At 42.8% G+C, this 27,138-nt stretch overlaps 1 protein-coding gene across 1 annotated transcript in view; it reads right to left on the bottom strand.

The window, feature by feature from the left end:
• Positions 1-27,138, bottom strand: part of pip4p2 (phosphatidylinositol-4,5-bisphosphate 4-phosphatase 2) — a 119,607-nt gene that overhangs the window by 73,516 nt on the left and 18,953 nt on the right. The window contains exon 2 of the mRNA XM_070876277.1: positions 1,024-1,172. Within this exon, the coding sequence (XP_070732378.1) occupies positions 1,024-1,172 (149 nt within the window). The remainder of the gene's footprint in view (positions 1-1,023; positions 1,173-27,138) is intronic.

The following is a 27,138-nucleotide window of genomic DNA, read 5'->3' on the forward strand; positions in this document are numbered from 1 at the left end:
CACAATTTACAGTTATATTTGAAACAAATGGATTGTACATCAAATTATTGCTCCTGCATATGGTTATTCTATTAATTGTGTGTAACTTTGTGGAACTAGACCACGAATAGGAGGAAATTAAACAATTAAGTTTCAATACATTTATTCAGGCACAAAAACACCTACCAGTGGACATGATATACAACGACACTAGACTTGCATGACTCTAATTATTTTTATTTCAGCTGCCTAGCTTTTCATCTGTTATATAGATATAGAAGCTGATTGACAAGAGGAAATGTTTATGTATTGATGGATGGTGCTTTGGTACACCCACGCTGTCCTTTATCACTTCCTGATTCACAAGTTCCAAACTGACATTATGTCCTTAATTAAAAACCATGCAATAAATAAAACAGCAACTAAAATTCCCAGGCATTCCAAAGAAAAATTAATTTTTGTCTGTATCCACCTTGCATCCAGAACAAATATTTTTTCTGGAGAGTTGACGTACAAAAATAAATTGAGAGATCATTTCAGTGTTAATCCCCAGAGAACTGGAGCAGCAAGTTTTGCACACAAAAAAGCTGCTGTCTTGAAGACTGATTTATATTCATGGGATCTGAACAGAGGAATGACAGATTAACTTGAATATGGACACGAAAGATTGTTCTTTAATAAATGATAGTCTATTAGCAAAGATGGAAAAGGGAACTTTGGTATATCTAATATCCCACAGTATTATTTCAAGACCAATTTACTCAGGATATTACTAATACAAAATATATAATCTTGAGAAAATTATTAATAGTGCATTCTACAATTCCTTTCATTTTCATGTTTTCCTTTATTAAATAAAGTCCATAAAAAGAAAATTTGCATATTGCATAGAAGAAATTGTTAATTTTGAAAGTTCAAAAATATATCAGATTCAGCACCTTTATAATAGAAAATAAAGTGCTTATGCACTCATACAGGGAAAGCTACACTTTATTGTATACTACTGCTCGGTTATGGCCTTATAGAATATTTAGATATTCCTACCGTGGCTTCATTACAAACAGTGCATTTAACAACATGCTGGTGGAGCTTTCCCTCCAAATTGATCAGGGATTGGCATACACGACAGTTTATTACTGGCACTCCTCCAACATCGGAACTAGCCACTGGACTGTAAGGAGGTGGGAGCTCTCCTGTGGAAAAAAAAACAGAATATTTTAAAATAAGCATAGTTATAGATTAAGAACAACTGGTCCACCCAATGGGTCAGTGGACAAATGCCCTGCTAGTTAAGCTGCTGAGCCAGATCAGAAATGGCACTAGGTTCGATTCCTGGGCTGATCCAACCTGGAATGGTGGAGTGGCACTGCAATTTGCCTCAGCAATCTTGGTTAGGGAGAGCAGCAAAATAGTCAGAGTTCCTGGTTCTCATCATATCAATTGACTCCTTTTTGAAAGTGCATATGTGGATGCTAGCCAAAAACAGGATCAGATTCAGGTCAGCATCTCCCAGTCAAGTAGCCTGCCAATGCTCTTAGCATTTGCACTGATTTCCCACGAGGATACATTGTAGGTTATGTGAAACCATTTCTGCGATACCATATTTTTGGTTGTTGTTACTCTGCCAATATTGGTGGAAAAGCAAAGACAATACATCCTCAAACTTTTTGACTTGTTTCATCATTTTGATAAAGGCAAATATGATCCCTGTTATCTGTTAATTTGCTGCAACAAAACATTGGCTTAGATCTTGCGGTAGTGATGAAGGTGAACTGTCAGCATTTACCGTCATTCCCCTCTGAAACTGACTAACTTCAGGATTTAGCGCATGCCTAGCTAAATGCGGAAATCCTGAAGTTGCAATCAATCATTCCCTGCTCTGCCACAGGTTATGTTGTCCCCATAGCTGGCAATCAGTGAAATCAGTTCAACTGAGGAAATGTAAACTTTTCCACTGTAATATCACTGTAATAAAAGGTTAAACCTTGTTGCAATAGAGCTAAATGGGATTTTAACAGCATATTGACTGCTAAACAACCATTCTGGTTTTGAAAAACAAGTTTTATATTTGTGGAATGTCAACTTTCTCCATGATAGAAAATTACTAGATTTTTAAAATAATGAAAAATATATATTTTTTAAGTTTATGATATTTTAGCTTCTACCTTAACCCCATGTATGTCCTAATCTTTATTTTGCTCTCTAAACTGTTTAAAAATTAGCACTTTTTATCTCCTGGTTTGCTATGTGTGAAAACTCTTCAATGTGATTGGCTGCTTAGACAGCGTAACAACATCACTGCTGTTCTAGGCTGGGGATCTTCTTTTGACGGTGCTACAATCAATTTAACATCGAGAAAGGTAATGTTTTCACCAGAGAGATCGTGAGATCATTGTGGGCAGCTTTCTTAAAAGTCAGCGGCGATCACAGTTGCTTCCCCGCAGACTCCAGGCCAATGTATAAAAGTTGCAGAGAAAGGAGATGTTCATTCCTTCAATTTTGGTTAAACACAAACCCATAGCACAGAAAAGACAGTACATTAACTCACTTTACCACCAAGAGCTGCTCACACCAAGAGTGGCTCAAAGACTGGTGTGGGAGAAATGGGTTTTGGTTCGTAGGACACTGGCACCAGTACTGGGGTAAGAGGGAGCTGTCCGTTCAGGTGGGCTCCACTTAAACCATGCTACGACTAGGGTCCTGGTGAATCAAATAACTAGGGCTATAAACTAATTACCTGGAGGGGGGGGAGGGGGGAGGGGGAGCTTCAGCTGAGCAAAAATGTCAAATAACAAGGAGAAGGCAATAGATCAGGGTAGCACTGGAGGAAATAAAAACCAGAGCATTCCAGGAAGGGACAGAGTGTATAAACATAAAGGTGAATCAGAATGTGGGGTCAAAGCAGGAAAAAAAAAGGTAAAAAAGCAAATTTAAAAGCTCTTTATCTGAATGCACATGGCATTCATAACAAAATAGATGAGTTGACGACACAAATAGATATAAATGGATCTCATTTGATAGCCATTACAGAGATGTGGTTGCAAGGTGACCAGGACTGGGAAATAAATATTCAGGGGTATTTGACAATTTGGAAGGACAGACAGAAAGGAAAAGGAGGTGGGGTAGCACTGTTAATAAAGGATGGGATCAGTGCGTTAGTGAGAAACTATATTGGTTCAGAGGATTAAGATGTTGAATCAGTTTGGGTGGAGATAAGGAATAATAAGGGGGAAAAGTTGTTGGTGGACGTAGTCTATAGGCCCCCTAACAGTAGCTACACAATTGGATGGAGTATAAAGAAATAATAGAGGCTTGTAATAAAGGAACGGCAATAATCATCGGCGATTTTAACCTTCATATTGATTGGACAAAGCAAATTAGCCAGGGCAGCTTTGAGGAAAAGTTCATAGAGTGTATCCGGGATAGATTCCTTGACAGAACGTTGCGGAATCAACCAAGGAGCAGGCTATCTTAGATCTGGTACTGTGTAATGAGACAGAATTAATAAATGATCTCGTAGTTAAGGATCCTCTAGGAATGAGTGACCATAACATGGCTGAATTTCAAATTCAGTTGGAGGGCGAGAAAGTTGGTTCTCAAACCAGGGTCCTAAGCTTAAATAAAGGAGACTACAAAGGTATGAGGGCAGAGTTGGCTAAAGTTAACTGAGAAAATAGATTAAAGTATGGGACGGTTGATGAGCAGAGGCAGACATTTGAGATATTTCATAACTCGCAACAAAAATATATCCCAATGAGACGAAAAGACTGAGAGAAGGGATAACCATCCGTGGCTAAGGAAATAAGGGAGGGTATCAAATTGAAAACAAGGGCATACAATGTGGCCAAGACTAGAGGGAAGTCAGAGGATTGGGAAACTTTTAAAAGCCAGCAAAAACTAAAAAAAAAAAGATAATGGGAGGGAAGGTGGATTATGAGAGTAAATTAGCACGAAATATAAAAACAGATAATAAGAGTTTCTACAGGTACATAAAAAGGAAAAAAAAAAAAGAGTGGCTAATGTAAATGTTGGTCCCCAAGAGGATAAGACTGATGAATTAATAACAGAGAACAGGGAAATGGCAGAGACTTTGAACAAATATTTTGTATCGGTCTTCAAGGTAGAAGACATAAAAACATCCCAATAGTGGATAATCAAGGGGCTATCACTAATGAAGTAGTACTTGGTAAAATAATGGTACTAAAGGCAGATAAGTCCCCTGAACCTGATGGCTTACATCCTAGTGTCTTAAAAGAGGTGGTTGCAGAGATAGTGGATGCATTGGTTGTAATCTACCAAAATTCTCTGGATTCTGAGGCGGTCCCAGCGGATTGGAAAACCGCAAAGGTAACGCCCCTATTTAAAAAAGGAGGTAGACAAAAGCAGGAAACTATAGACCAGTTAGCCTAACATCTGTCGTTGGGAAAATGCTAGCGTCCATTATTAAAGCAGCAGCAGCGGGACATTTGGAAGAGCATAATTCAATCAAGCAGAGTCAGCATGGTTTTATGAACGGGAAATCATGTTTGACAAATTTGCTGGAGTTCTTTGAGGATGTAATGAGCAGACTGGATAAGGGGGAACCAGTGGATGTGGTGTATTTGGATTTCCAGAAGACATTCAAAAAGGTGCCACATAATAGGCTACTGCACAAGATAAAAGTTACCGGGGTTGAGCGTAATACATTAGCATGGATAGAGGATTGGCTAACTAACAGAAAACAGAGAGTCAGGATAAATGGGTCGTTTTCCGGTTGGCAAACAGTGACTAGTGGGGTGCCGCAGGGATTGGTGCTAGGTCCTCAACTATTTACAATCTATATTAATGACTTGGATGAAGGGACCAAGTGTAATGTAGCCAAGTTTGCTGATGATACAAAGATGGGTGGGAAAGCTAACTGTGAAGAGGACACAAAAAATCTGCAGAGGGATATAGACAGGCTAAGTGAACGGGCAAAAATCTGGCAGAAGGAGTATAATGTGGGAAAATGTGAGGTTATCCACTTTGGCAGAAAAAAAATAGAAAAGGAAATTACAATTTAAATGGAGAAAAATTGCAAAGTACAGAGGGACCTGGGGGTCCTTGTGCATGAAACATAAAAAGTGAGTATGCAGGTACAGCAAGTAATCAGGAAGGCAAATGGAACGTTGGCATTTGTTGCAAGGGGATGGAGTATAAAAGCAGAGAAGTCCTGCTACAACTTTACAGGGTATTGGTAAGGCCATACCTAGAGTACTTGCATTGGAGGCTGTTCAGAGAAGGTTTACTTGGTTGATTCCGAAGATGAGGAGGTTGACATGAAGATAGGTTGAGTAGGTTGGGCCAATATCATTGGAGTTCAGAAGAATGAGAGGTGATCTTATCAAAACATAAAATAATGAGGGGTCTCGAAAAGGTGGATGCAGAAAAGATATTTCCACTCATGGGGGATACTAAAACTCGGGATATAGACTCAGAATAAGGGGCTGCCCATTTAAAACTGAGATGAGGAGAAATTTCTTCATTCAGAGGGTTGTAAATTTATGGAATTCTCTGCCCCAGAGAGCTGTGGAGGCTAGGTCTTTGAATATATTTAAGGCGGAGATAGACAAGAGTTTTTGAGCGATAAGGAAAATAAAGGGATATGGGGAGCAGGCCGGGAAGTGGAACTGAGTCCATGATCAGATCAGCCATGATCTTATTGAATGGCGAGCAGGCTCGATGGGCCAAATAACCTACTCCTGCTCCTATTTCTTATGTTCTTATACACAGGCATTTTTTCCATGAAGAAACCCATAATTTTGATTGAGCAAACAAGTATCAAAATTGAAATTTTAACTGATCAATCTCCTACAATGTTGCTCAGGATGAGTTGCGAGTGAACCAAGCCACAGAAAGAAAGTGTTTTATACCAGCCTCTATGGAAAGGTGGGAGATAGACATTGAGTACTGAAAGTATTCATGTGCAGAGGGCTAAAAGGTTGCACACATATGGGGGCCCAAAACATAAAAGAAGATCCAGTTGAACAAATTTCTGGAAAACAAGCAAAATTCAAAACCAGGTCTCAGAGAGTGGGTAAGCCTCTGGCAGGGGTGGGGGAAGTTATCGGACAGATTTCCCGTAGGTTAGAACAATTTTATGGGGAAATTTAAAGATAATTATGTAAGTTTTTATGGCCACAAAATTCCTGGAAGTCTGCTGCAAGAGTACAAGTGCAGTGGAACAGAAACACATCCATCTGCAACTGAGGAAGCAGACCTCGCCTGAAATCGTGCAAATGGGATCACTTAAATGATTAGGGAGGCACATCATGCCTACAAGGGCACTTGAAAAGCTTGGATCCGATAACTGATGTTGAGCGACAGCCAGTTCTTCTGATGGGGGATCCCATGTGCTTACCTGGGCTGACGAGAAGCTGCTGCTAAGTTTGTTTGGAGCTTCTACAGTCTTTCCTGAAAGATCAATGGTATTCACTCTGCCATTTAAGGGTGGAATGGATAGAATTTCCCAGACAAGCCCAGGAAATCCCTTGAAATAGAATCATAGATTCCCCCACCCTGGAACACTACTAATTGAGTGGAATCTCAGCAGAACTGGATTCCGTTCCAAATTTCTGGCTAGCCCCAGGCAGAAATTTTGCTCTTCAGCCTCTCTGGCCCCAGGAATTTCAGGGTCTGTGTGTTCATGATATTTTACATTTTATTTATTTAATCAACTAGCTGGGCAAACAATGTGGCAGTTTATAGAAGTTAGAAATAATGTTTTGAGTGATTTGATTGGTTCATTTTGTGGGTGTTGCTAGTTCCAGTTTAACATTTTCCAGCTTCTTCTACCTATCTAATGACAATCAGATATTTGAGCGAGTCATCAACAACTGGCATTTATAAAGCGTCTTTAATGTACAAATAGTTATTAAAATTTGCAGATATGCTGGGTGTGAGGTACATGTTTTAGGCACGATATGTTTGATACAAAGGCCCTTAAAATCCATACTCCCAGCAGTTATGCCACGATTGCATCCGCCAGTTCTTCAAGTGCCCTTCATTTGCATTGAGCTGGAGAATGTTTTACCTGCCAATCATCGGAGGAGTGCACACACCCCCTTGCCAAGACCCCAGCCATCTCTCCTACGGACCACTGTGTAAAAAAAGCCAACATATATTTATGTCAAAATAAAAAAATTGGCCTTTCTTCAGGTGTCCAGGCCACTCTCCTTACTTGGATCTCCTCCTCCCTCCCAACCTGCTGTGATATACCTCACCTTTCTTGGCGTACCAGCTCCAGTCCTACACTGGGGTTGCTTCTGAACTAGGAAAACTGGAACTCACAGGCTGGAATCTTCCCAGCCTTGCCACTGCGGATTTTGAGGCGGGCCCGGTGTCAAAATGGCCCTGATTGACTGCAGGTCTGAAGTCCGCTCTAAACTCCTCGTCAGTCTGTCTGCAGATCATCGGCCTGACATCAAAAGGCGGGCCAGACAATTAAAATCGTGAAGAGGTACTTTTTTACCAAGCATTTACAATTTTACCAAGTTTTTAACGAGTTTGTCGCTCCTCGGGTTTCACGCCAGGTATGTGTGTCGGGTTCTCCATGACTCTCCATTGCTTTGACTAGTTGACAGCTGCAGAAGTGGTATAAATGTTACCCTTTCACAGCTGTTCACTTTCCAATCTCAGAAGCTGAAACCTTCAGGATTTGGAAGACACTTTTGAGCTGTATGCAGTTTGGAAGAGTTTGCAGTGAGCTCTCCATCCACTGTCACCTCCTTGGAGCAACCTCTCACTATTGACAGATCACTTCTGCCATCTCAACTTCAGCTGCCATCTATTCCAGCAGCACCAGTGCCCTTGAAAGAATCTCACCTTAGTCCTCAAAATCCCACCACAATCAACCCCAACACCATTACTACGCACACCAGCATCACCAACATCATCAACCTTATCCACAATCACCTGATGCTGCACAGGACATCAACACTTGACCACATTGCTGCCCAGGACACCAGGGATGGCCTCACCATGGTCACATTTACTTCACTTGGCGCTGTACATCCTGGCTGCCAACATCCCACACCAGCGCAGGTTATACTGTGGGGTCCTCTATAAGGAATCTATTCCGTATGTCGCAGTTTTTCCAAGCATTTCGCCTTCGGTCGTCAAGGCTGAGGGGATCGGTGAAGGGCTCCAGAAATGGTCCAAAATGGCCTTCTAGATTTGATATGGGTTGGTGGTAGGTTGTTCAAGTCAGCCTGGATAGGCATGTCTTTGCTGGTGTAGTGGTTGTATTCTCTGGAGACTGCACAGTCGTGGGGTAGGTGTGGTGGTGTGCACGGAGAGCCAATGTGTTGGATGTCGATAAAAGTGTACCGACGACAATTCTCATAGTAGAATTCAGCTGTATATCAACGGATTTGACAACCTTTGTACAGTGCTCATCAGTGTTTGCAGCACCTCAATGCTGCAAAGCATTGTCAAAAAAATGTTAGCCATGGTCCCTTTAAGGAAACTGGCTGATGGTGTATCAAATGACGTCATCAGACCCGCTTCCTGTTAATTGGCCGGGAACCTCACAGAGCGGGCTTAAAAAGCCCAATCTAAGGAAGATTGTAGAGAGGGCTGCCTGGAGCCAGGAGTGCCTTCCCCATACACCATCACTGCTGGCCACCCCAGACTCGTCACAGTTACTAAAATCGCAGCCTCAGTGTGCAGATTCCCCACCTTGGTTCTGCCCCCTTGCCGCCACTGGCCTTGTAACGGGTGATTGAAGATTTTCCCACTTACCATACCAAGAACTCTTAGGATTAACAAGGATCCGGTGTAACCAGCTCCCTGCCTTTTAGAAGTGGAAACTGTGAGGAAATTCCAAGCCAAGAATTTTAATTACTAGGTGATGTAAACGTTTCATTTCATTTGCATTCCATGATGTGTTTAGCCAAATGAGTTTATATAAAATCCCGATGACTAGTTTTGCCAAATGTGTTTCTTCCATAGGCACAAATTATAAAACCCATGGTTCACAGGAACTAAGTCAGTAACATGTTTCTTTGGACACAGACCCAAGTCAGAATCTGTGGAATTCTCTGCCCAAGGAAGCAGTTGAGGCTAGCTCATTGAATGTATTCAAGTCACAGATAGATAGATTTTTAACCAATAAGGGAATTAAGGGTTACGGGGAGAGGGCGGGTAAGTGGAGCTGAGTCCACGGCCAGATCAACCATGATCTTATTGAATGGCGGAGCAGGCTCGAGGGGCTAGATGGCCTACTCCTGTTCCTAATTCTTATGTTCTTATGTTATGTTCTTATGAATGGATTGTCCCAGTTAAGTTGTTTCACAAAGAGACTCATTGTTAACATAGCAAAAATACTTGTGAATACAGCTAATAATAAAGGATGTCCCCTAACTGGCTTAATACCTTGCATAACAGAAAGCCTTGAAGAATGCAGTGCTATTTCTGCAAAATAAGATCTGAGTGCATTTCAGATAAATATGTTAAAAATAGAACAGGCTTTTGGGAGGTAGTTACAAGATTGACAGAGGTTCATATAACATATTAAACCTAAAAAAAGAGCTTCATGAATGTTATCTGAACTCAGATTCCTACTTCTACTTCTTAGGCAGTCCCTAGGAGTCGAAGATGATGTGCTTCCACACTAAAATGAGTTCTCAGGTGACTGACGAGTTCAATGCAGGACCTACAATCTGTGTCACAGGTGGAGCGGATGGTGGTTGGAGGAACAGGAGGTTGGGGTGCTGGGTTGTCATACGCTCCTTCTGCTGTCGATGCTTGGCTTGAGCTTGCTCTCGGCGAAAAGACTTGGTGTTCAGCCCCTTCCTGGATGCTTTTCCTCCACTTTGGGCAATCGAGGGCCAGGGATTCTCAGGTGTCAAGGGGGATATTGCACTTTTTCCAAGGAGGCTTTGAGAGTGTCCTTGAAGCGTTTCCTCTGCTCACCTGGGGCTCGCTTGCCGTGTCGGAGCTCCGAGTAGAGCGCTTGTTTTGGGAGTCTCGTTTCGGGCATGCGGACAAAGTGGCCCGTCCAGCGGAGCTGATCGAGCGTGGTCAATGCTGGGGATGTTGGCCTGAGCGAGAACACTGATGTCGGTGTGCCTATCCTGCCAATGGATTTGCAGGATCTTGCAGAGGCAACGTTGATGGTACTTCTCCAGTGTTTTGAGGTGCCTGCTGTACATAGTCCATGTCTCTCAGCCTGGTAGACCATGAGCTTGGTGTCAAGTTTGAGGTCCTGGTCTTCAAACACTCTCTTCCTCAGGCGACCGAAGGCCGCACTGGCACACTGAAGGCAGTGTTGGAGCTTGTCGTCGATGTCTGCCTTTGTTGGGACCAGTACAAGGGGAGGTGGGACCATTACAAACTGGACGGTCTGCATCTAGGCAGGACTGGAACCAATGTCCAAGGAGGAGTGTTTGCTAGTGCTGTTGGGGAGGAGTTAAACTAATATTGCAGGGGGATGGGAACCAATGCAGGGAGACAGAGGGAAACAAAATGGAGACAGAAGCAAAAGACAGAAAGGAGAAGTAAAAGTGGAGGGCAGAGAAACCCAAAGCAAAAAACAAAAAGAGCCACTTTGCAGCAAAATTCTAAAGGGTCTAAGTGTGTTAAAAAGGCAAGCCTGAAGGCTCTGTGCCTCATTGCGAGGAGTATTCGGAATAAGGTGGACGAATTAACTGTACAGATAGCAGTTAACGGATACAATGTGGTTGGCATCATGGATACATGGCTCCAGGGTGACCAAGGCTGGGAACTCAACATCCAAGGGTATTCAACATTTAGGAAGGATAGACAGAAAGGAAAAGGAGGCGGGGTGGTGTTGCTGGTTAGAGAGGAAATTAATGCAATTGTAAGGAAAGACATTAACTTGGATGATTTGGAATCGGTATGGGTGGAGCTACGGAATACCAAGGGGCAAAAAACATCAGTGGGAGTTGTGCACAGACCCCCAAACAGTAGTAGTGATGTTGGGTAGGGCATCAAACAGGAAATTAGGGGTGCATGCAATAAAGGTGCAGCAGTTATCATGGGTGACTTTAATATGCATATAGATTGGGCTAACCAAACTGGAAACAAGACAGTGGAGGAGGATTTTCTGGAGTGCATAAGGGATGGTTTTCTAGACCAATATGTCGAGGAACCAACTAGGGGGGAGGCCATCTTAGACTGGGTGTTGTGTAATGAGAGAGGATTAATTAGCAATCTCGTTGTGCGAGGCCCCTTGGGGAAGATTGACCATAATATGGTGGAATTCTACATTAGGATGGAGAATGAAACAGTTAAATCAGAGACCATGGTCCAGAACTTAAAGAAGGGTAACTTTGAAGATATGAGGTGTGAATTGGCTAGGATAGATTGGCGAATGATACTTAAGGGGTTGACTGTGGATGGGCAATGGCAGACATTTAGAGACAGCATGGATGAACTACAACAATTGTACATTCCTGTCTGGCATAAAAATAAAAAAGGGAAGGTGGCTCAACCGTGGCTATCAAGGGAAATCAGGGATAGTATTAAAGCCAAGGAAGTGGCATACAAATTGGCCAGAAAGAGCAGCGAACCCGGGGACTGGGAGAAATTTAGAACTCAGCAAAGGAGGACAAAGGGTTTGATTAGGGCAGGGAAAATAGAGTACGAGAGGAAGCTTGCAGGGAACATTAAAATGGACTGCAAAAGCTTCTATAGATATGTAAAGAGAAAAAGGTTAGTAAAGACAAACGTAGGTCCCCTGCAGTCAGAATCAGGGAAAGTCATAACTGGGAACAAAGAAATGGCAGACCAATTGAACAAGTACTTTGGTTCGGTATTCACTAAGGAGGACACAAACAACCTTCCGGATATAAAAGTGGTCAGAGGGTCTACTAAGAAGGAGGAACTGAGGGAAATCCTTATTAGTCGGGAAATTGTGTTGGGGAAATTGATGGGATTGAAGGCCGATAAATCCCCAGGGCCTGATGGTCTGCATCCCAGAGTACTTAAGGAGGTGGCCTTGGAAATAGCGGATGCATTGACAGTCATTTTCCAACATTCCATAGACTCTGGATCAGTTCCTATGGAGTGGAGGGTAGCCAATGTAACCCCACTTTTTAAAAAAGGAGGGAGAGAGAAAACAGGGAATTATAGACTGGTCAGCCTGACATCAGTAGTGGGTTAATTGATGGAATCAATTATTAAGGATGTCATAGCAGCGCATTTGGAAAGAGGTGACATGATAGGTCCAAGTCAGCATGGATTTGTGAAAGGGAAATCATGCTTGACAAATCTTCTGGAATTTTTTGAGCATGTTTCCAGTAGAGTGGACAAGGGAGAACTAGTTGATGTGGTGTATTTGGACTTTCAGAAGGCTTTCGACAAGAGATTAGTGTGCAAAGTTAAAGCACATGGGATTGGGGGTAGTGTGCTGACATGGATTGAGAACTGGTTGGTAGACAGGAAGCAAAGAGTAGGAGTAAATGGGTACTTTTCAGATTGGCAGGCAGTGACTAGAGGGGAGCCCCAGCTGTTTACATTAATGTACAATGATTTAGACAAGGGGATTAAATGTAGTCTCTCCATATTTGCGGACGACACTAAGTTGGGTGGCAGTGTGAGCTACGAGGAGGATGCTATGAGGCTGCAGAGTGACGTGGATAGGTTAGGTGAGTGGGCAAATGCATGGCAGATGAAGTATAATGTGAATAAATGTGAGGTTATCCACTTTGGTAGTTAAAAACAGAGAGACAGACTATTATCTGAATGGTGACAGATTAGGAAAAGGGGAGGTGCAACGAGACCTGGGTGTCACGGTACATCAGTCATTGAAGGTTGGCATGCAGGTACAGTAGGCGGTTAAGAAAGCAAATGGCATGTTGGCCTTCATAGCGAGGGGATTTGAGTACAGGGGCAGGGAGGTGTTACTACAGTTGTACAGAACCTGGAGTATTGTGTACAGTTCTGGTCTCCTAACTTGAGGAAGGACGTTCTTGCTATTGAGGGAGTGCAGCGAAGGTTCACCAGACTGATTCCCGGGATGGCGGGACTGACATATCAAGAAAGACTGGATCAACTGGGCTTGCATTCACTGGAGTTAAGAATGAGAGGATCTCATAGAAACGTTTAAAATTCTGACGGGTTGAGACAGGTTAGATGCAGGAAGAATGTTCCCAATGTTGGGGAAGTCCAGAACCAGGGGTCACAGTCTAAGGATAAGGGGTAAGCCATTTAGGACCGAGATGAAGAGAAACTTCTTCACCCAGAGAGTGGTGAACCTATGGAATTCTCTACCACAGAAAGTTGTTGAGGCCAATTCACTAAATATATTCAAAAAGGAGTTAGATTAAATCCTTGCTACTAGGGGGATCAAGGGGTATGGCGAGAAAGCAGGAATAGGGTACTGAAGTTGCATGTTCAGCCATGAACTCATTGAATGGCGGTGCAGGCTCGAAGGGCCGAATGGCCTACTCCTGCATCTATTTTCTATGTTGACGGTAAGCTGGTATGGAAAATGATCCATGTTGTCCAAGGCCTTGTCGTGAATTTTGATAACCTGGGGGGGGGGGTGGGCGGCGGCATTGCTGTGTGGCAGGTTGTAAAGGACCTTTGTCTTCCAAATGTTTAGTGTAAGGCCTATGCTCTCATACGCCTCGGTGAAGGTGTTGACGATGGCTTGGAGTTCGGCCTCCGAGTGTGCGCAGACACAAGCCTCATCTGCGTACTATAATTTAATGAAGGAGGATGGGATGACCTTGGATCTGGCCTGGAGGCAGCAGTGGTTGAATAGATTCCCATTTGTCCTATAATTTATCTCCACTCCAGTCGGAAGCTTGCTGAGGGTGAGATGGAGCATTGCAGCAAGGAAGATCGAGAAGAGCGTTGGTGCGATGACACAGCCTTGCCTGACCCCGGTCCGAACGTGGAATGGGTCTGTGGTGGATCTGTTGGTCAGGATCATGGCCTGCATATCATAGTGGAGCTGGCGGAGGATGGTGATAAACTTTTGAGGGCAGCCGAATCTGAAGAGGACGCTCCATAATCCCTCACGATTGACAAGTGTCGAAGGCTTTTGTGAGGTCAAAGCGGCCATGTACAGAGGTCGGTGTTGTTCCCTCCATTTCTCTCGAATTTGACATGCGGTGAAATCACGACAATTGTGCCCCTTTATGGATGGAATCTGCATTGTGACTCTGGGTAGAGCTCTCCAGCCTCAGAGAGAAAGCGATTGAGGAGGATTGTTGCGATGACTTTCCCGGTAGTCGACAGCAGGGAGATCCTTCTGTAGTTACTGCAGTCGGACTCGTCACCTTTCTTGAAGATGGTCACGATTACAGCGTCTCTGAGATCTCCTGGCATGATCTCCTCCTTCCAGATAAGAGAAATGAGATCACGAATCCGTGCCAGTAGTACCCCTCCACCATGTTTTAGTGCTTCGCCGGGGATTCCATCTGCTCCGGATGACTTCTTGTTCTTCAGTTGTCGGATGGACTTTTCAACCTCGTGCCGGGCTGCGGTTGTGCTGAGATTGTGGCGGGTGGCATGCTGTGGGATGGAGTCGAGGACACTCGCGTCAAAGACAGAATCTCGGTTGAGGAGATCCTCGAAGTGCTCCTTCCAGCGGGCAGTGACTGCTTCTCTGTCCTTGATGAGCACCTCTCCGTTCTTGGCCAGCAGTGGGGTAGGACCTTGGGTGCTTGGGCCCTAGGTTGCCTTGACTGCGCTAAAGAATCCTCGCACGTCGTGGTGGTCGGCTAGCTGCTGGATTTCTTGTGCTTTCTCCACCCACCATCTGTTCTTTAGGTCGCGAGCTTTCTGTTGGACCTTGGCCTTCAGGCGTCTGTAGAGCTGCTTTCTTGCCCTCGAGTTGTGTTGTTATTTCCAGTCCAAGAATGCCTCGCGCTTACGGCATATTATAGCTCCTGGATCTCCTAGTCGTTCTCGTCAAACCAGTCTTGGTTGAGTGACCGAGCGTCTCTTCACAGGTGCTAATTAGGGAAGCCTTGAGGGCAGACCAGGCATTGTGGACATTCTGCATCTCTGGGTCACTGGGAGTTGTCAGGTTGGTAACGAGGCGCTGGCTTAATAGGGCTTTCTTAGTAGGATCTTTGAGTGTTCTGGCATTGATTTTCTTGTGGTATTGTTTCTGTTGCCGTCTCTGTTGCTGTCGCTGTTTTGGGACAATGTTGATGGTGATGACAGAGCGAAGTAGGAGGTGGTCCATCCAGCAGTCATCAGCTCCTGTCGTGGCGCGGGTGATGCGCATGTCTTTGCAGTCCCTCGCTCAGACAATGACGTTGTCTAACAGATTCCTATATTAAAATAGCGACTAAACTTTTTTTTTTTTTTTTTTTTTAAAGTACTTCATTGGCTGTAAAGCACTTTGGGACGTCCAGTGGTCAAAAAAGTCTCTCTATAAATGCACGTCTTTCAGATCGTTCTTTCAGATCGTCTTCGAGTCCTTCAGGTCCATCTGGTCTTTGTTATATAAAATATATTTACAAAATCTACCTTTCTTTACTTCGTTGATGTTAGTGATTATACTTCAAGTGTGCTAGGTAATAGTTATAATAACTCTTTTTAAAAAAAAAAGAGCAAGATGATTGTCTGTCTATGACAGTGACTGAGGGCAACAGTGATAAGTATAACCACAGATCAAATACGCTGTAAAGCACTGAGGCTTGCATTCCTTATCTGACCACAGGAATGTTATGTACTGAATACAGGAGGTCAAACTAAACAATGGGCTTTGAAATGAGGCCTCTCCGCATGCGCACACGCCCCCCCACAAGTTCCGGGTTTATGCATACAATGCACATGTACCTGTACCTAAACCCGCACTTGCAATCTGTCAAATTAATTCCGACAGATGGTACGAATGCGAAGTATTTGCCCAACTCCTGCTCAGCGAATGTCCTTAAAACTCTTATGCCTGGCAAAAGCAGGGGTAAGGCCTGCTTTTACCAGCTTAAGAGTTTCAAAGATAGATAAAATAAATGTTATGAATAATTTTTATATTAAAAACGCTGTCCATTAAGGCAAGTTTATTTTTAACACCATTAAAACATATTTTAAAAATTCAAAAAAATAACAAAAATTCTCACATTTAATTCAATTTTTATTCATTTTAATTAAGTGGGGTGTTTTTTTTTAAATTTATGCAAATTGTTTTCTTTGTTTTTGGGGGTATTCCCATTCATAGTATAGTCTGGGGGATAGTTACAGTTCTCTGCAGCCCCGATAGGGTGTTCCGGAGGTTGTGTTGCCTGCCCGGTGCCAGGGTTAAGGATATCTCCTCATGTCTGGAGAAGAATTTGGGATGGGAGGGGGAGGATCCAGTTGTCATGGTCCATGTGGAAACCAATGACATGGGTAGAATTAAGAATGAGATTCTGCTGAGGGAGTTTGAGTAGCTAGGGTCAACATTAGTAAGCAGAACCTACCTGAGCCATGCGCAAATTGGGATAGGGTCAAGCAGATCAGAGATTTAAACACGTGGCTCAAAGAGTGGTGTAACAGGCAGAATGGTAAAGGAGGGGGTAGCCCTAATAATAAAGGATGACATAAGGGAAGGATCTAGGCTCAGGAGATCAGGAAGTAGAATCAGTATGGGTGGAGATAAGGAATAACAAGGGGCAGAAAACACTGGTGGGAGTAGTATATAGGCCCACTAACAGTAGCTATGCCGTTGGACAGAATATTAATCAAGAAATAGTAGGAGCTTGTAACAAAGGTAATGTAATAATCGTGGGGTACTTTAATCTTCATAAAGACTGGACAAATCAAATTGGCAAAGGTAAGCTGGAGGGAGAGTTCATGGAATGCATTCGGGACAGTTTCCTAGAACAATAGGTCATGGAATCAATCAGGGAACAGGCTATTTTAGATCTTGTACTGTGTAATGAGGTTAATAGCAATATCATAGTAAAGGATCCTCTGGGACAGAGTGATCATAATATGATAGAATTTCACATTACATTTGAGAGTGACTTGCCTAAGTCCGAAACTAGAATCTTAAACTTAAATAAAGCCAATTACATAGGTATGAAGGGCGAGTTGGCTACAGTAGATTGGAAAAATAGATTAAAAGGGATGGCAGTAGATAAGCAGTGGCTAGCATTTTAAAAGTATTGCATAGTCCTCAACAAAAATTCCATTGAAAAACAAAAACTACAGAGGAAAAGTGATCTATCCGTAGCTAATTAAAGAAGCTAAGGATAGCATTAGATTGAAAGAAGCAGCTTATAATGTTGCGACGAATAGTAGTAAGCCTGAGGATTGGTACAGTTTCAGAAACCAGCTAAAGATGACCAAAAAATGTTAAAAAAAAAGGAAAAAATATACAATGAAAACTAGCAAGAAATATAAAATCAGACTGTAAATGCTTCTATAAGTATGTAAAAAGAGTAGAAAAAGTAAACACTGGTACCTTAGCGGTTGAGGCAGGAGAAATTATGGGGAATAAGGAAATGGCAGCAACATTAAATGAAAATGTTGTATATCTATCTTCACAGATGATGATGCAAAAAGCATACCTAAAATGGCATGGAAACAAGGGTCTAATGAGGGTGAGGAACTTAATGTAATTAATATAAATAGAGAAAAAGTACTAGAGAAACTAATGGGACTAAAAGGCGACAAATCCCCTGATGGCCTACATCTTAGGGATCCAAAAAAAAAAAAGAGGTGGCTGCAGAGATAGTGGATGCATTGGTTTTTATCTTTCAAAATAGATGCCAGAATGGTCCCAGTGGATTGGAAGGTAGCAAATGTAACACCGCTATTCAAAGAAGGAGGGAGAGGGAAAATAGGGAACTACAGGTCAGTTAGCCCGACATCAGTCATCGGGAAAATGCTGGAATCCAGTGTTAAGGAAGTGGTATCAGGCACTTAGAAAATCATAACATGATTAGGCAGAGTCAACATGGTTTTATGAAAGGGAAATCGTGTTTGACAAATTTATTCGAGTTTTTTGAGGATGTAGTTAGCAGGGTAGATAAAGGGAAACCAGCGGATGTACTACATTTAGATTTCCAAAAGACATTCAATAAGGTGCCACATAAAAGGTTATTACACAAGATAAGAGCTCACGGGATTGGAGGTAATGTATTAGCATGGATAGAGGATTGGTTAACAGACAGAAAACAGAGTAGGGATAAATGATTCTTTTTCAGATAACTAGTGAGGTGTCACAAGGATCAGTGCTGGGGCCTCAGCTATTTACAATTTATATTAATGACCTAGATGAAGGGACAGAGTGTAATGCATCCAAGTTTTCTGACGATACAAAACTAGGTGGGACAGTAAACTGTGAGAACACAGAGCGTCTGCAAAGGGATATAGATAGACTAAGTGAGTGGGCAGTAAGGTGGCAGATGGAGTATAATGTAGGAAAATGTGAGGTTATTCACTTTCATAGGAAGAATTGAAAAACAGAATATATTTTTAAATAGTGAGAAACTTTTAAATGTTGGTGTTCAGAAAGATTTGGGTGTCCTTGTGCAAGAAACACAGAAAGCTAGCATGCAGGAAGGCAAATGGCATGTTGTCCTTTATTGGAAGGGGGTAGGAGTGTAAGAGTAAGGAAGTCTTGCTACAATTGTACAGGGCCTTGGTGAGACCACACCTGGAGTACTGCACACAGTTTTGGTCTCCTTATCCAAGGAAGGATATACTTGCCTTGGCGGCAGTGCAACAAAGATTTACTAGACTGATTCCTGGGTTGCGAGGGCTGTCTTATGATGAGAGATTATGTAGAATGAGCCTATACTCTCTGGAGTTTAGAAGAATGAGAGGTGATCTCATTGAAACATACAAGATTCTGAGGGGAATTGACAGGTTAGATGCTGAGAGGTTGTTTCCCATGGCTGAAGTGTCTAGAACTAGGGGTCACAGTCTCAAGATAAGAGGTCAGCCATTTAGGACAGATGAGGAGAAATGTCTTCACTCAGAGGGTCGTGAATCTTTGGAATTCTCTGCCCCAGACAGCTATCGATGCTGAGTCGCTGAATATATTCAAGGCTGAGAGAGATAGATTTTTGGAGCCTAGGGGAATCAAGTGATATGGAGATCTGGCAGGAAAGTGGAGTTGAGGTCGATGATCAGCGATGATCTTATTGACTGGCAGGGCAGACTCGAGGAGCTGTAAGGCCTGCTCCTGTTCCTATTTCTTATGTTCTTATAGCAATGGCAGCTCCGTACAACAAGACTGGAGTTTCCTTGAAATAGTGAAGGGGCTGCAGTTAGGCTTGCGTCCGCGGGAAGCCTCCAACTGCAATTTTTGAACCATTAGATTGATATGTGCAAAATATATACCCAACTGCCATTAGGAATAGGGTAGAATCACAAGAGTTTTCTCTTTCTGGAAATGTAATCACCATTATTATTTGCTTCTCGAGAAAAACTAGGGAGCTCATTACACTATACATACAGATTGCACAGGATATTTTAAAAGGACATGCTTAAATGGGCACATCACCTGTTCTTTGAATGAAAGCATTAAGATATGCAAGCATGATGCAGCATCATATTGGCTTAGTTTTACATAATGCTCTGGAGTTTTTTTATATTTCAAAATTCTACCAGCATTATACAATGAATCACTCAATTAAAAAAAAAAAATTCTTAGGATATGGGCAACCAGGAGTTGTTAATGGAGCTAAACACTATAGAATCAACATTGTTGAAACAAAGGATGTTGGCCTGAGGAACCCCGATAGCAATGTCCTGGAGCTGCAAAGATTGCCTTCCAACAATCACAACCACCTTCCTTGTGTCAGTTATGACTTCAGCGATCGGAGGGTTTCCTCTTGACCAGCAATGACCTAGGGTTCCTTCGTGCCATACTTTGTTGAATGCTACTGTGATGTTGAGGCAAATTATTCTCACCTCTTCTCTCCTCTTGACTTTAGCTTATGTCCATATCTAGATTAATGCTAGGTCTAAAGCTGAATGGTTCTTCCAGAAACTGAACGGAGCACAGCGAACAGATTATTGGTGAGTAGCCATTATTTAATGGCACTGTTTCATCATTGCTTCCATTATTTTGCTAATTTTTGGGAGAACGCCTTCAAGATTACAGCCAGGATATGGTTAGGACCCATATCCTTCCATGTATCCAGTGCATTCATTCTTAATGTCCTGTGGAGTGAACCAAATTGGCTGAATATTGGCATCAAGCATGGTAGGTGTAGTGTCTGTAAGCTTGTAATGCTTGTAGCTCCACACTGGGGATGTGGACGTATTGTGTACTGCAACTGTATAGTTAATCATTAAACAGAACAGGCTTTCCGGAGAGTTCCGAGAGAGCAGCCTGCACGTTAGGAAGCTGTGTGTGCTGTGCTCTGTGAAGATATCACATTTGGCGACCGAGGATGAGATTTTTCGGATGTTTAAAGCTTAAATTTTGTTGGTGAAGGATTCAGCCAGCCGACAGAAGACTTTGGAAGTTTCTGTCTTTGAAAAAAAGCTACAAAATCCAAGGTAAAATACAGCACACAGTGTGAACAGCTAGAGATTAAAAATGTCAGGTGTAATCGGATATTTGGGTGAATTTAGACACGACCAGGAACGTTTTAAAGCGTATGTGGATCGGCTAGAAATATATTTCACTGCAAATAACATAATCGAAGTTCCAGGCAATGCAGTCCAGAACCAGGCTGTGTTGGAATGTAAGAAAGCAATCTTATCAGTGGAAGGTCCGGCATTATACGAAACCCTTGTAAATCTGCTTGTGCCTGACGAGCCAAAGGACACAAACCTTAGAGATTTTAACGAAGCTGGAGCAGCACTATAACCCCAAACAGTTAAGAATTGTTGAAAACTATTGTTTCAGGATTCAGAATCAAAAGGCGGATGAAAGTATCAGTGATTACATCATAGCATTAAAAAAGCTATTGATGCACTGTAATTTTGGAAACTTTCAAAACTGAACATTACGGGATCGTTTTGTTTGTGGGATGAAAAATGATGCGATCAGAAGGAAGTTATTGACGACAGATGACTTAACTTTTGAGATTGCTCGTCAGACAGTGAGGTCGATGAGCATGGCCGAACAATATTCCTGAGAATTAAATAATAATTACGGTCGTCAGTCAACCGAGGTAAATCACCTACAGGTTCAAAATAAAAGACAGCCATGGCCGAAAGTCTCAGAAACTGGAAATTCTACCAGAACGTCGAAGTCGTGCTATAGGTGCCTGGGACAACACATTGCTCAAAGTTGTCCATACGTGAAGTCAGAGTGTTTCTTCTGCAGAAAGACTGGGCATCTTGCAAAGGCATGCCGACTGAAGGGTAAACCAGTTTTTAAAGCTATGAGTCCAGCGTTTAAAGCTATGAGTCTAAATCCAAAGAGACTTCATAGCATGGAAGATCAACAACAGGACGAGGAGATATTAGAATTACACGTCATCAGGAGCACGAGGTTAACGGACAGCGATTCAGAAAGCATCAAAATCCACACAGATGTTGCGAGATTCAAGATTCAAGATACCAATGGAAATTTACACGGGTGCTTCCGTGAGTGTAGTACCGGAGTCACTGTCCATGCGTGATTTCCAACTGGAGAAATCGAAGATTGAGCTGCGAGGCTACTCGGGAGAGAAAATTCCTGTATTAGGCCGTATCACCGTACCGGTGAAATATAATTTCAGAACTTGCCTCTAATAGTAGTGAAAAGAAACAAGACTGGTTTACTAGGAAGAAATTGATTGAGCTCACTGAAGCTGGATTGGAGTAAGATTTTCTGTGTGGAAGCAAGATTTTCGTCAACGGAAGAGATTATCAAGCAGTAACCGAAGGTGTTCTGTGAAACGGGCAGTCCGATCCAAGGCTTCAAGGCGAGTGTCAGGGTACAGAAGGACGCTAGATCCGTTTACTACAAGCCACATTCTGTACCATATGCACTCAAGGAGAAAGTTGAGCAAGAACTCAAAAGACTAGAGACTGAGAACATTATTTGTAAGATAGATCAATGTAATTGGGCTACACCCATTGTTGTTGTACCTAAGTCTGATAAGGTAAGATTGTGTGGTGATTATAAGGTAACCGTAAACCAGGTTCCAGAGGGTAATGTCCCCAATACATTGCCGAATAGAGAAGATTTGTTCACAACACTGACAGGTCTTCTCAAAACTGGATCTTACGAATGCCTACTTACAGCTTGAACTAGATGAGGAGTCCAAGTCATGTTTGACTATAAATACTCATCTAGGCCTATATCAGTTTAATAGGCTACCGTTTGGAGTGTCTTCCACCCCTGCCATATTCCAAGGGGTGATGAACCAGATTTTGTAAGGTAGTGAAGGGGTAGTATGTTATTTGGATGACATACTAATTTCAGCACCAAATAGGCAAATTCATAACAACATATTGAATGAAGTCCTCAAACGGCTAGAGAAGCACAGAGTCTGCTCGTAAGTGTGAGTTATTTAAAAACTCAGTGGAGTACTTAGGGTACAGAGTAGACAAAGATGGGTTACATCCAACCATGGAAAAATTGGATGCAATTAGAAATGCACCCACTCCCAGGAATGTCACTGAACTTCATTCATTCTTGGGTCTTTTGAACTATTATGGGAAGTTCCTACCAAATTTGGCTACAGTATTACATCCACTGAATGAACTATTGAAAAAACAGGTCCATTGGAAGTGGTCAAAAGAATGCAAAACAGCATTCAAGGAGTGTAAAAACAAATTGGCAGAGAGCATCATGTTAGTTCACTATGACATATCTAAGGAGATTAAACTAGCATGTGATGCCTCTCCATATGAAGTTGGGGCAGTGATCTCTCATGTATCACGCAGTGGGGAGGAGAGACCAATTGCTTTTGCTTCACGCACTCAGTGCCAGTGAGAAAAATTATGCTCAAATTGAAAGGGAAGCTTTGCCATTAATTTTTGGGTGGGGTCAGGAAGTTTCACAAATACTTGTATGGTCGGAAGTTTACCATTGTTACGGACCATAAGCCCTTAACAGCAATCCTCCATCCAAAGTCCCCAGTTCCAACATTAGCTGCAGCCCAAATGCAGAGATAAGCTTTGATTTTGTCAGCATATATATATGATTTTGAATACAGACGATCAGCTGATCACAGTAATGCTGATGCAATATCTAGATTGCCTTCTCCATCACAAGTTATACGCGATAGGGAAGAAGTGTTTTATTGTTCATACATTGATGAACTGCCAGTCACAGCTGAAGAGATTGGTAGAGCAACCAAACGTGACTCAGTGATGTCAAAGGTGTATGAGTATATTGCAAATGGATGGCCAAACCAGGCAACAGACAAAGATACACATCCATTCTTCATTCGTAGGAATGAATTATCAGTCGATAAAGATTGTATCATGTGGGGTGCAAGAATGGTTATACCAAATAAATTCAGGTCCACATTAGAAGACCTCCATGACCAGCACCTGGGAATGTGCTTGACCAAGAGTTTTGCACGCAGTTATTTATGGTGGCCAGGTCTTGATTAAAGATATAGAGTACATCGTGAGTCAGTGTACGACATGTCAATCGTTAAGCAAGCAACTACCACCAGTACCATTACAGCCATGGAAAAGGCCTCCCAGGGTGTGGCAAAGGCTACATATTGATTTTGCTGAGTTAGATGGGCAACAATTGTTCATTGTAATTAATAGCCATTCAAAGTGGGTTGAGGTGTTTCCAATGTGGAAAATAACAACAAGTAAAACATTGGATATTTTACAAAAATTATTTTCTGCATTTGGCCTCCCTGAAGAAATTGTTTCGGATAATGGACCACAATTTCGTTCAGAAGAATTTGCACAACTCACGAGCAAAAATGGTGTGAAACATACCAAGGTTCCACCATACCACCCTGTTTCGAATGGTGCAGCAGAGCGCACTGTAGAAATTGTAAAACGTGCCCTCATAAAACAAATGTTAGATCCAAATCCAAGAAAACGACAATTGTCATTGGATCACAAATTGGCTAATTTTTTGATTATTTATCGAAATACTCCTCATACAACTACTGGTAGAACACCAGCAGAGTTGTTTCTCAAACGACAGCCACGAACCAGATTCTCATTGTTAAAGCCAAATTTGGCACAGTCTGTAGAAGAGACACAATTAAGACAAAAAGAGAGTCACGATAAAGGGAGAGTAAAAGAGAGAAGGGTGAAATTGAACCAGAAGGTGAGAGTGAAGAACCATCACCATAAATGGTTAAAGTGGTTACCCGGAAGAATGGTGAAAATATGTGGTCCTGCATATATTTGATTCCCGAGTGAAAAGAACTCACCGCCCGCACACCACTGGCTGCACTCCGCTTGGCATACCGCTGAAAAAAGCAATGAAAATCGCGCACACTCCGCCCAAGTGATACCGGGCGGTATGAAATGACATACCATCAGCATACTGCTGAGAAATGGGCGGACCATCGGTATCAACCAATTTCAGCCCCTCAGGTCTTAAGGGAAATCTATTCCCCTAACCTAGTCATCTACATAATTTCATAGCATGCCCAGGGAACAAACAGAGAACCCCTCTTCGGTTTATTTCAGCTGATGGTTTTACATCATGCTTTCATGTGATCCTCAATGACTTTCGAATTTAGCAGAATAGTACACTACACTAAACTATGGCTGAGACTTTAAGCACCAAACAAGTTTACTTAACAGTGGAAGAAGCAACTGGCATCAGTAACATAACATGTATTTTATAGTATTTGTCAAACTTAGCTGGCTCCTGTATAATAAAAAAAATAAATGACTTGAAACTGCTTTCCCTATTAAAACCATTACTCTCTCTCACCCTGGCCGTTCCCCCTGGTCGGGCCCTCATCTTTGCTCCCTTAAATCCAAGGGGCGCAGACTTGAACACATGTGGTGGATAACTGGTTTAGCCATTCAACATCAGGTTTGGCTGGACCACAAAGCATGATCGGGTCCTACTCTCGCCTGTCAAAACTGCTCACTATTCCAGGATTATTCCGGCTACTATTCTTTACTGCGAACCGTCTTCTTAAACCCTTCTCCCCTGTCTTCACCACACTCACCGCCAACAAGTCAGAGGAGCTCCTGGACTTCTTTGTCTCAAAGATTGAGACCATCCGAGCAACTGCCTCTGCCACTTCCCTTCCTTCCCCGAGCCCACTGGGCCAAACTTCCTCTAAGGTTCCCCCCGGTCCTAGCCCTGAACTCGCATCTTTCTCCAGTTTCTCTCCAATCTCCCCTCTTGACCTTTCCGTGTTCATCTTGTCCATGAGACCCATTCCTGCTCCCTTGACCTATTCCCACTAAACTGCTGGCCACCCAACTTCCCTTTCTGACTCCTATCTGAGCTGATATTGTTAACGGTCCTCTTTCCTCACGTATGAGCCTCCTCTCCTTCAAGTCTGCCATCATCACTTCTCTCCTCAAAAAACAAACCGCTGACCCCTTTGTGCTTGCATCCTTTGTGACTGTGACAAAGGTAAAATATCCCTCCTCGTCCTTCTCGATCTGTCTGCAGCCTTTGACATGGTTGACCACTCCATCCTCCTCCAACGCTTCTCCACCATCGTCCAGCTTTATGGGACTGCACTCGCCTGGTTTCAATCCTATCTATCTAATCACAGCCAGAAACTCATCTGCAATGGCTTCTCTTCCCACTCCCGCTACCTCTGGTGCTCCTTGCCGACATCGTCTGAAAACACGGAACCAGTTTACACATACGGTGACGACAGCCAGCTCAACCTCATCACCAATGCTCTCGACAGTCTCTAAATTATCAGACTGTCTGTCCTACAGCAAAAGTTTTCTCCAATTAAATGTTGGGAAGACTGCAGCCATTGTTTTTGGTCCCCGCCACAAACTGAGTTCCCTAACCACCGACTCCATCCCTCTCCCTAGCGTCTATCTGAGGCTGAACCAGACTGTTCGCAACCTTAAGTATCATATTTGACTCTGAAATCTGCTTCTGGTCACATATCTGCAGCATAACTAAAACTGCCTTTTTCCACCTCCATAACATTGCCCATCTCCACCTCAGCTCATCTGCTGTTGAAACCCTCATCCATGCCTTTGTTACCTCTAGACTTGACTACTCCAACACACTCCTGGCTAGCCTCCCACATTCTACTGTAGGTAAACCTGAGGTCATCCAAAACTCAACAACCCATGTCTTAACTCGCATCAAGTCCCGCTCACCCATCATCACCGTGCTCGCTGACCTAACATTGGCTCCCAGTTAAGTAACACCTCGATTTGAAAATTCTCATCCTTGTTTACAAATCCCTCCATGGCCTTGCCCCTCTCTATCTCTAATCTCCTTCAGCCTCACAACCGCCCCCCCCCCCCCCCCGCCAAGATATCTACACTCGTCAAATTCTGCCCTCTTGAGCATCCCTGATTATAACTGCTCAACCATCAGTGGCCATGCCTTCAGCTGCCTGGGTCCTAAGCTCTGGAACTCCCTCCCTAAACCTCTCCCTCTCTCCTTAAAACAGACCTCTCATCTGCCATAATTTCTTCTTATCTGGCCCGGTGTCAAATTTATTTTTTTGTTTTATAACACTCCTGTGAAGCGCCTTGGGATGTTTTACTCGTTAAAGGCACTATATAAATTCAAGTTGCTGCTGTTGCTGTACTATGAATGAACATTCATTTATGCAACACCTTATGTCATCAGGATATCCCAAAGCACTTTATAAATAATGGATAACTTTTGAAGTGTAATCACTGTTGCTGTGCAAGTAATATTCTTATGTCGAGATTATTTTCCTTTTGCCACCATTTACAGAAGCTATCTTGCTTGACTATATCTTCTGGCAGACTGCCCGATTTGAAAATCACAAGCTGGAAAATACCTTCCAAAAAAAAAAGTTACTGGGAATGGGCAGATTGAAATAGCTGTTCGTTAAATTCCAAAAAGCTGCTAAACACATTTGAACAAATATCACAAAATGTTTGTATTTGGATGGTCAGGGTTTGCCATCATTACCCCTCTGAAAGTGACCATAGCTTCAGGATTTAGTGCATGTGCATGTAAACATGGAAATCCTGAAGTTGCAGTCAGTCAGTCCAACACAGGCTGCGCAGTGGACCCTCACCCGCCCCCCTGCCTTAGCCGGCAATCTGAAATCAGTGGAACTGACAAAAAAACAAGCTTTTTCGCGCTATTATCACTGTTAATATCCTGTTCAATGTTAAGCCTTGTTCGAATAGGTGTAACTGGGGTTGTAATAC

This window comes from Pristiophorus japonicus, chromosome 1, assembly GCF_044704955.1.
Source record: "Pristiophorus japonicus isolate sPriJap1 chromosome 1, sPriJap1.hap1, whole genome shotgun sequence".
Lineage (NCBI taxonomy): Eukaryota > Metazoa > Chordata > Chondrichthyes > Pristiophoridae > Pristiophorus > Pristiophorus japonicus.